The following is a 10,904-nucleotide window of genomic DNA, read 5'->3' on the forward strand; positions in this document are numbered from 1 at the left end:
CAGACTCTGAGCTGTCAGCACTGAGCCCGAGATGGGGCTCGAACTCAGGAACTGTGAGTTCATGACCTGAGTCGAAATCAGATACTTAACCGACTGAGCTACCCAGGGGCCCCTCCCCCGGGGAGCTTTACACAACTCTGTGCAGGGGCAGCTCGGAATCTCTGTGGAGGGATCTGGCACCACTATTTTTTTTAACATTTATTTATTTTGGGGAGACAGAGATAGAGCACGAGCAGGGAAGGGGCAGGGAGAGAGGGAGACACAGAATCCAAAGTGGGCTCCAGGCTCTGAGCTGTCAGCACAGAGCTTGACGCGGGTCTCAAACTCATGAACCATGCGATCATGACCTAAGCCAAAGTCGGATGCTTAACCGACTGAGCCACCCAGGTGCCCCTGCACCACTATTTTTAAAGCTGTCAGAAAGCCTCTCACTGTCAGAAAAAATACAATAAAAAACAAGAGGCTTGGTTCTCTCTGTTGAAAATAAGAGACTTCCTTTCTCCTGGTGCTTTTGAAATGCATCCTTTCAATGTCTGAAGAAGGGACTGGGAACACGTGGTGGGTGGTCTGGTTGAATGTTCATTCGACAACAAAATTGTTTTCTTTCTTTGTTTGTTTTTCTCTTTGTTTCACTGGGTTGGGAGCAAATTTCTTTATATTTCCCCAGCATTAACATACTGCCACTGTTGTGAACCAGGTTGGTTTAGAGCATGATCTGATTTACCTAAAGATTTTGATGTTTGGTTTCTATCCACATTTGCCACTTTTAGTCAGAGGAACAGAAACACAAAATTAAAGTATGAAAGGAAATATAAAGTTTCAAATGATGATTTTTGTGCATTTGTAGTGTTTAGTCTTTAGGGCTTCTGAGGTGTAGGGAAAGGAAATCTTTCTACCCTCTTAGATTCTTAGCCCGAGGTCTGCAAATTAAACTGACAAAGACAGAATAACAGAAGAAAAGCCTATGAATTTGATTTAATGTTATTTTTTTATGTGCACGGGGCTTCATAGAAAAGAATTGAAAAACCCAGAGCAACAGACTTGGGGGTCTGTATGCAATTTTAACAAAGGGTGATATATTGTGCAGAACTGACAAAAGGGAGTTTGGGCTTCTTTGGATGTTAAATCATGAGAAGGTAAATATATGTGGGGGAAACCAACTAAAAAGGGTTATAGTAAGGTTTTTCTTATGCAGATTCATCTCCGTGCTGCCTCCATCTCTGGTAATAAGGTCATTCTCCGTTTCCTTCACATGGGGGATTTATGCCCTGCTTTTAGGCAGATAGAAAAAGAGCAGTAAGCCCATCCTGTGCTCAAAATAACCCTTATGCCAAAGTGGAATGTTCAGGGGTGACATATTTTGATTCCCTGACATGTTTGATCTGAGATACACAGAGCTGGTTACTAGGTAAAAGTGGTAAAGGCATTTTATTCAGCAAGAATGGAAAGATGCTCTTTTCACTTCAACTGAGCTGAACTCTGAATGCAGCAGAGACAGCTGGAGATTTCTACCAGTGAGTGAGAGAGGGGCTCAGCCCTAACAGGCTACTATAGACAGGGTGGCTTATAAACAACATATTTTGCATAATTTTGGAGGCTGGAAAGTCGGAGATCAAGGTGCTGCTAGATTCAGTATCTGGTGAAAGCCTAATTCCTGGTTTGTGGGAAGTGTGTTCTCGTTGTGTCTTCACTGGTGGATGGGGCAACGGTGCTGCTGTCTGGAGTCTCTTTTATAAGGGCACAAATGTCACCAGTGGGGCTCCACCCTCAGGACCTCATCAGCTCCCAAAGACCCTGCTTCCAAAACCCACAACACTGGCAGTTACGTTTCAACATATGAATTTTGGAGAGACACAAACCTTTAGTTGGTGGCATTGGGTTTTCAATATTCTTACTCAGGCGGGTCAAGGATATGCAAAAATGTCAGAAGTGGGGGGTGAGGGGGGTGCCTGGGTGGCTCAGTTAAGCATCTGACTTCAGCTCAGGTCACGATCTCATGGTTCGTGGGTTTGATCCTCTCATCAGGCTCTGTGCTGACAGCCCAGAGCCTGCTCGGGATTCTCTTCCTCTCTCTCTGCTTCTCCCCCACTTGCGCTTTCTTTCCCTCTCAAAATAAATTTTAAAACCTAAAAAAAAAAAGATGGGGGGTGAGGAACTTACTCAGACATCAAGCGTCGGGGCAGGGTGAGATCTGTCACCAGGCAGACTCAGCAGGATTCTTGCTATAGCTGGGCTCTGGGCACAGAAGTCCACGGGTGAGGTCCCACAGGTGACTCGTGGAGAAGAGAACTCTAGGGGGCCTGGCTGGTTTGGTCAGCACTGAAGCATGAGCTGAACGCCCTCAGAGCTGTGATGTGGGATGTAGATGGGGAAGCTGGAGGGCCATTCCCCCTCCCCTCCCCCTCCTGACACAGGACCCTTCCTGCAGGAACCCTCACAATGGGCATCTGGCTCCTGGAGAGCGACATGCTTTTCTGTCCTGTACCAGAAATCTGGGGGGGAGCGGCCTTAGGTCAAGTGCCGGCAACCCTGCAGCTTCAAGGTGGGGTTCTGGCTTTTCCTTTGGAAACCGCACAGAGTCATCCTTGTCTTCTTCTACCTCGTGTAGTCCCTCAAATATCTGCAGGTCTCAATTTTGTGGCTCACCCTACCCCACCCCGTTCCCCCTGTCCCCTGCCTACCAGATTGTAGCCCCCTACCTGCATTGCTGTCACCATTTCTTGCAGACCCTGGTTTCCAAATTTCTTGCTAACGTGATTGTTTTTATCTGCAGTTACCACAGAACCAGCTGTATCTGTGAGGATTTTGTGGCAGAGGCACACAGTTCTGTATCCTGGAGGCTCACCACAGCAAGGGTTGTTTCTCACACTCACTATATGGGCACCAGGGACCTTGTAGGGGAGGAGGGAGATCTTTTTTCCTACCCTCTTATCTTCTGTACCTGGGGTCTGTGAATTAAGGTGACAACAGCCAGAATAATAGAAGAGAAGGCATACAGATTTTATCTTATGTTTGTAATGTTATGTGTATGGGCCCTCACAGAAAGGAAGCAAAAACACAAATTGGCTTATGGGTGACAGATTGTGGAGAAGTAACTAGACAAAGGAAAGGGGATTGGGGCTTCTGGAGGTGAATTGTAGGAGGGTGTCTGGGAAACTTGAGGGAGGAACCAATGATAGGTAAGCGTTGTTTACACAGACTCATCTCTGTCCCATCTCTGGTGATAGGAGCTCACCCTTTCCTCTTTCTAGTACAGGAGAGGGGGCACCTTTGCCAATGGAAATTTCCTGACCAAATGGGGATTTTTGCTTTGCTTTTAAGGGAATAGGTGGGAGGGCAGCGAGCTCCTCCTGTGTTTGCTGTTTCTCAATTGCCTTCAGCTAAAATCATCAGGATGCCAAGGTGGTGTATTTTGGGGTAGCATAGCCCCATTTCCCTCAGCCTCTCGGTGATCATACGGCAACACATCCTCAGTCAGGAGGCCAGTTCACAGCCTCTACCACGTGACGGGGGTCACCAGCTCTCAAAGCCAGTGACTCCAGAAAATGCAGGAAGGTTGCTCCTCTGGCTTAATGAGACCCCCGATGAATCTGAGCCATTGGGACCCGAGGCCCAGGGCTCTGCAGTGATGGCTGGCAGTGTCTGTTTGGGCCTCTGCTGCCTTAGCAGGTGGTGACAGCCTCCCCAGGACCATGTCTCAGCTCCTTCCCATATCCCAATCCAGGCAGCTGAGACCACGGGGGCTTTCCTGTTTTGGGGTCTGATGTTATCCTTTCCTGGGTGACCATCTTCTGTATGTGCCCTTCTGTCCACTGTGCACCCTCTGCCCCCCGGGTAGCACCTGTCTTTCTTCTTGGGGACGGGGCAGGGGACCGTCAGAGGGAGTTCCTGGTGGGGTCCATCAAACAGGGAGAAGCAGGAGGGCAGTGGACAAAGCCTAGAATCCAGGTCCCAGCTTCCTGGGCCAGCTTCACATGACACTAAATGGCATGACCAACAGCCCCAGAGTCTCAGCTTCACCCACCAGAACAAGAGTAAGGCAAGTCTCTCTTGCCCCCAAATCTAGAAACCTCTGTCTAGTGGGAGGGAGAAAAACAACTAATTTGAGTGCTGATTTTAACTGTGATGATAGCATATCAGTCAGCTTGGGCTGCATAACAAATACCACAGCCTGGATGTGTATTGTCACACATACATTGTCTCCCAGGCCTGGAGGCAGGAAGTCTGAGACCCAGGTGGTGGCGGGGCTGGTTCGTCCCCAGGTGTCTCTCCCTGGTGTGTAGATGAGCCTGCTATGAAAAAATGGACTTCTGGGGCGCCTGGGTGGCGCAGTCGGTTAAGCGTCCGACTTCAGCCAGGTCACGATCTTGCGGTCCGTGAGTTCGAGCCCCGCGTCGGGCTCTGGGCTGATGGCTCAGAGCCTGGAGCCTGTTTCCGATTCTGTGTCTCCCTCTCTCTCTGCCCCTCCCCCGTTCGTGCTCTGTCTCTCTCTGTCCCAAAAATAAATAAACGTTGAAAAAAAAAAAAAATTTTAAAAAAAAAAGAAAAAATGGACTTCTGTGTGTTTCTTGTACTTCCTTTAAAAAAAATTTTTTTTTAGCTTTTATTTATTTTTGAGAGAGAAAGAGACAGAGATAGAGACAAAGACAGAGTGTGAGCAGGGTAGGGGCAGAAAGAGGGAGACACAGAATCCGAAGCAGGCTCCAGTCTCTGAGCTGTCAGCACAGAGCCCGACACGGGGCTTGAACTCACAAACCAGGAGATCGTGACCTGAGCTGAAATCAGATGCTCAACCGACTGAGCCACCCAGGTACCCCTCCTCTGACACTTCTAATCACCACATATATGTAGGGGGGAGGGAGGGGTTCTTTCCCTACACCCAGCAAGTCTGCGACAGCAGATGGGGGAGGGGGTCCTACAGCACAACTCAGTTAGGATACCATCTATGTGGACTCTGCTCTGGCCCTGTCCACATGGAGTCAGCATCAGACCCCACAGGCTCAGCCCCACAAGACAACCCCCACTTCAGACGCCAATCCCAAGTCCAGATGTCACCTGTGCTCTGACCCACAGGCGACAGATCAAAGTTTCCCATGGGCCCTCCTCGGGTTTGATGTTCTGGAGGGGCTCAGAGAACTCAGGGAAATGTTTCACTTGATAGATTCGTGGCTTATTACAGAAGAAATGAAAGCATATGAATCAGCAGCATGATCTGGATGGATCCCGCCAGCAGGAGCTGCTGTCCCCATGGAGTGGAGAGAGTAAGACCCTCCCACTATGTGGATGCATTCTTGTTCCCCAACCCAAAAGCCCTCTGAACCTTATCCTTCTAGGTTTTCATGGGGGCTTCATTGTACAGGCGTGATTGATTAACCCATTGCCCATTGGTGATTGATTCCTTCTCCCCTCCCCAGAGGTCAGGAGGCGGCACTGAAGCCTCTAACCCTTTGGTCCCATGGTTGGGTCCCCCAGTCACTAGCCACCATCCCTGGGGGCTTTCCAAAGTCACTGCAACAACACAGATACAGGGGACTGTTATGGACATCATGACATCCATCACTCTCATTACAGAAAATTCCAAAGGTTTTGGGAGCTCTATGCCAGGCATGCAGAGGGAGACCAAATATGTCTCATTATCAATCAGAGCATCACAGCCATCCTCTTCCCGTGTCCTCATACGGTCGCCCGTCTGTGCGTGTCTGTGTCCTATCCTGTTATAAGGACACTGGTCCTAGGGGATTAGGACCTACCATAGTGACCTCATTTTATCTTAACACCACTTTAAAGGCCCCATTTCCAAACACAGTCTCATTCTGAGGTCCTGGGAGTTGGACTGCAGCACAGGAATTTTGCAGGGTTTGGGGGTACACGCAATTCACCCCATAACAGGGAGTGGACACACTTGGGCATCCCCTTAGTGGGACTTTCTGATGTGATTTTCTGGGAACCCTCTGGTCTGGGAACAGACATTCTTATGCCCAGGGCGTGTGGCCCAGCTCAGGGTGGATATGCACACCTGGGTCAGGGACTCAAATGAAGGTATTATGTCCTTCAAAAACCTCAGGACAGGCTCAGTGGGATGGCTGGAGATCTCAGGCAGTGGGGCTGGCAGATGACCAGGAGCCATCTGCTGGTTTGTAACCCCCCAGGGAGCTCCCCGGGTGCAATCTGGAATGGGTCCCTGGACTCGGAAGGCAGGGGGACATCCAAGAGAGAGGATGGCAGGAGGCAGCTGTGGTAAGCAAAGGGAACTTACACCCAAGGCTTGTCTTGGGGGCCAGCAAGACAAATAGATACCCACACAGGTCCAGCAGATCTGAAACACTTGTAAAGGGGCCTTAACTGGACTCAGCCACGTATATCACATAGCTGTTTCAACACCACATCAGCATCTCAAGGCTCTATCTTGGAGCAGCCTCTGAGAGTGGGAAAGGCAAGTGGGAGCCACATTCCTAAGACAAGGGGTGGAAGTGAGGGGCCTCTGAATGCCTGGGACCAGCTCTCGGGTCAATCAGTGGTCATGTGTTGTTTTTTTTTTTTTATGTTCATTTCTTTTGAGAGAGAGAGAGTGCGTGCATGAGGGGCAGAGAGAGAAAGGGAGACAGAGAATCCCAAGCAGGCTCCACGACGCCAGTGTAGAGCCGGATATGGGGCTCGGAATCACGAACGGTGAGATCATGACCAGAGCCAAAATCAAGAGTCAGATGCTTAATCAGGTGCCACGGTGGTTGTGTCTTTTGATGTCATTCCCCAACATTGTCCTTTAAGAAGAGTCAGGGGTGGGGGGCCCCTGATTCCTCCTGACTCCCTAGTCGGGAAGCCCAGCCTGCTCCCCACTCTACCCCAGGCCCAGTGCAACCCCAGCTATTTATGTCCCATGTCCTTCTGGAGTGCCAGCCCCACAGGGCTGTCCTTGAATGCACCTGCTGTGCCCTCCTTTCCATGACGGCCTGTCATGGGGCTCCTGAACCAGCACTCTTGTGTCCTCCACGGATTGCTGGAATCCACGTGGCCCATCCTCTTCTTTCAGTGTGGCACTTTTTGTGTGTGTGTGTGTGCTGGCAATATTTCAGGCACTGAGGATCCCTCCTGCTCCCCCCCCACCAAATTAGGGCATATATTCACAGCCCGTAAGGAGCACAAGGAGAAAGATTCATTTTACTAAGCAGTAAATGCACACACCGGAATACAGTATGCATGAGGTATGATGAATGAGAAAAGGAACATCGCTGGCCCACGGGATATGTCTGAACCACCATGTGCCCCGTCCTGCCCCCTCCCCACCATGAACCATCTCGATTTATCAGAGCCTAGCTTTTTCTCATCAATTCGAGCACGTGTGTGTGTTCTTGTCTCACAGGTGTCTGTCTGGGTAGTCCCACTCTGACCCTCAGCCAGCGATCCTGTCTAGGCCTACCTTCCTTCATTTAGTTTTACAACTTCTGTCCCTGAGGGGTGCGTGGGTGGCTCAGTCTGTTAAGCATCTGACTTTGGCTTAGGTCATGATCTCATGGTTTGTGAGTTTGAGCCCCGCATCAGGATCTCTGCTGTCAGCACAGAGCCTGCTTCACATCCTCTGTCCTCTCTCTCTGCCCCTCCCCCAATTGTGTTTTTTTTTCTTTCTCTCTCAATAAACATTAAAAAAATAAAATATTTAATCTGTATAAACCATTATTAAAAAATGGGGCACCTGGGTGGCTCAGTCAGTTAAGCATCCGACTTTGGCTCAGGTCATGATCTCACGGTTCCTGAGTTCAAACCCTGCATCGGACTCTGTGCTGACAGCTCGGAGCCTGGAGCCTGCTTCAGATTCTGTGTCTCCCTCTCTCTACCCCTCCCCTGCTTATACTCTGTCTCTCAAAAGTAAATAAACATTAAAAAAATATTCATGAGGCACCTGGGTGTCTCAGTCAGTTAAGCGTCTGACATTGGCCCAAGTCATGGTCTCACAGTTCGTGAGTTCGAGGCCCACGTGGGGCTCTGTGCTGACAGCTTGGAGCCTGGAGCCTGCTTTGATTCTGTGTCTCACTCTCTCTCAAAAATAAATCAACATTAAAAACTTTGAAACAAATATTCATGCAATTGTGCACTTCAGATGACAGCACTCTCTCGATGTGCATATATATGTGTTTGCTGACGGATCCCAGCTACACCACAAGTGAGGCAACTCCTGGCACGTCCTGCCCCTGTGCTGTCTCCCTTTTTCCACTTTTCCCGTGGTCCTCTCTCTCGTGCCCTGCCATGCTGCGAGGGTGCCAGAACGTTCTCTGGAGAGCAAGGAGGCTGTGTCTCCCTTGGCAGTGGCTCTGCCCAGATCAGATCTCCCGAGGGTGGTTTTGTGCAGAGGGTTTGCTCAATGAGGAACTGCCGCCACTCTCCCCAACTCGCACCCCCCCACCCCCCCACCCTCCCCACCCCCCCCACCCCTGCTGCAGGGACACAACCACAGGTTCAGATAAGGGTGTGGGAAAGGCTTCCTTCACTATCCATTTATATGACTGTGAGGGATGTCAGTTACCTTCTTCCTTTATCATCACTTCTTTGTTTTTCTTTGCTCCTCACCTCTGGTCCTCGGGCAGAACATGCTCTGTCAGAGTCTGTTCTGGAACAGAACAGAATGACGTGGACCTGCCCCGCTCCCCCACCCCATGGTCTTCCATCATGATCTGTAGCCTATCCTGCCAAGGACACATCATCTGCATGGTTTCCCATCATCTGGGTTTCCCCAGATGTAGCTAGTTGCCCAGCCCCAGGTCATATGGTAATGTGGGGAAGGGCATGGAGGGTTAGCTCTCCCGCATTGGAAAAACCCTTGCCAAGAAAAGGTACTTGTGAGCACAGTAAAGACACAGTGGCCAGACTTGGATCTACTTAGAAGGAGCCTAGCATTAAAGGTTAGCACTGATTTTCAAGCCAGAACATGGGCTTCCCTGAACACTATAAGCTTGTGTACATCCTAAAACTTCAGGATTCTTCTCAACATTCAAAACACACTTCTGCATGTGCTATTTTCATTGAAGCTTTTGAATGAAGTCTAACGGATAACAAACTGGGTCTGAGGTTGAAAATTCACCCTTGCACACAGCATTGGGCTGTCATGCAAACACGTTCACACCAAGCGTTTCTCCGTCTGAGTCTTCACTCAGCTAGGAGGACCTGGGAAGTGTAGGCTGGCCGTCTGCAGGTGACCAGCACTGGCCAGCGACTGGGTTTTACCAACTTTAAAAAATTGTATTTTAAAGTTTGGTTTTGAAAGAGACGGTACATGAGTAGGCACGGGACAGACAGAGACACAGAATCTGAAGCAGTCTCCAGGCTCTGAGCTGTCAGTACAGAACTCGATGCGGGGCTCGAACTCACCAACTGTGAGATCATGACCTCAGCCCAGTTGGACATTTAACTGCCTGACCCACCCAGGAGCCCCTAGAGTTCTATCAACCTAAAATTTTAATTATGAACATGCTTGTGCGGTGCCTGGATGGCTCAGTCGGTTGGGCAGCCAACTTCAGGTCAGGTCATGATCTCTCGGTTGGGGAGTTTCAGCCCCACACCGGGCTCTCTGCTGTCAGCACAGAACCTGCTTTGGATCTTCTGCCCCCCCCCCCTTTTGCTACCCTCCCCCTCCCCCACTCACACTCTGGGTCAAAAATAAACATTAGGGGAACCTGGGTGGCCCATTAGGTTAAGCAACTGACTTCCTCTCAGGTCATGATCTCGCGGGTGAGTTCGAGCCCCTCATCAGGCTCTGTGCTGACAGCTTAAAGACTTGAAGCCCCTCCCCTGCTCATGCTGTCTCAATAATAAACGTTAAAAATTTTTTAAATAAAAAACATTAAAATAAAACCAAAGATGCTGGCAAAGATGCAGTGGGAAAAAGCCCTCCAACCGCATTCTCTAGGTAGCCCTACTCTGGTGGGCTCCTCTCCACTCCACTCTTGGACTTATGGGTAACCACCCCAGTTGTTAGGGTTTTCATTTGGTTAAACCCCCGCGTGAACCCTAGGGAACACAACCAGCTAACTGGAAGCTAAGGAAGCTGGAACCAGCCAGAAAGAACCCGATTGGCACCGCACCCTTTGTGGACTGGTGGTGGCTCTGAAAAGAGCCTTTAGGGGGAGAACGACGACCCAGGGCTTGGCGGCCCACACATGCGCGTGGCGCTTAAGCGCGCTCCCCGCGAATGCGGCGCGCCAACTGTAGGTCCTTGGGCATGATGGTAACGCACTTGGCGTGGATGGCGCACAGATTGGTGTCCTCGAAGAACCCCACCATGTAGACCTCGCACGCCTCCTGCAACGCCATGACGGCCGAGCTCTGGAAGCGCAGATTGGTCTTGAAGTCCTGCGCGATCTCGCACACCTCCTGCTGGAACGGCAGCTTGCGGATCAGCAGCTCGGTGGACTTCTGGTAGTGGCGGACACTGTGCCAGGCTGGTGGCGGTGCGGCTTCTTGATGCCGCTGGTAGCCGGCGAGCTCTTGCGGGCCACTTTGGTGGCCAGGTGCTTGTGCGGGGCCTTGCCGCCCGTGGACTTGCGCGCTGTCTGCTTCCTGCGAGCCATGGCTTGCAGTGTTACAGAAAAAACCGAAGCCACTTGTCCCTATGGAAATCGTCAAAAACAAAAACAAAAACCAAACCAGTGTCAGCTTTTATAGAGGCCTCGGCCTTCCCATTGGCCGACCGCTGGTGGCGTGATGGTAAGCTGTGCTTTGATTGGTCCGCGGGACGCTCCACTCGGCCGCCTGCCCCTTTATCTCCGCACCTCTGCGGCAAGACTGTTAGTAGCAAGGGGATTTCCTCGTTCCACGGAGTGTTTGTTCTTGCGCTTGCAGGCCAGGGGCTAGGGTCAGGGTAAGGGTCAAGGTCAGGTCATCTCGCCAAGGGCATCGTTGTGGGCGTTGCCTCT

At 50.6% G+C, this 10,904-nt stretch overlaps 1 protein-coding gene across 1 annotated transcript; it reads right to left on the reverse strand.

Annotated features, from left to right (window-relative positions):
- Positions 1 to 9,650: 9,650 nt before the first annotated feature.
- H3-4 (H3.4 histone, cluster member) lies at positions 9,651 to 10,579 on the reverse strand. The gene is given in 2 exon segments (XM_025920190.2): positions 9,651 to 10,412; positions 10,415 to 10,579. Coding segments are annotated over 2 exon segments (396 nt in total). The 5' UTR covers positions 10,560 to 10,579; the 3' UTR covers positions 9,651 to 10,161.
- Between the last annotated feature and the right edge of the window lie 325 nt (positions 10,580 to 10,904).

The sequence above is a fragment of the Puma concolor genome, chromosome A1 (genome assembly GCF_028749965.1).
Source record: "Puma concolor isolate L17-30 chromosome A1, mPumCon1.1.hap2, whole genome shotgun sequence".
In the NCBI taxonomy this organism is placed as follows: domain Eukaryota; kingdom Metazoa; phylum Chordata; class Mammalia; order Carnivora; family Felidae; genus Puma; species Puma concolor.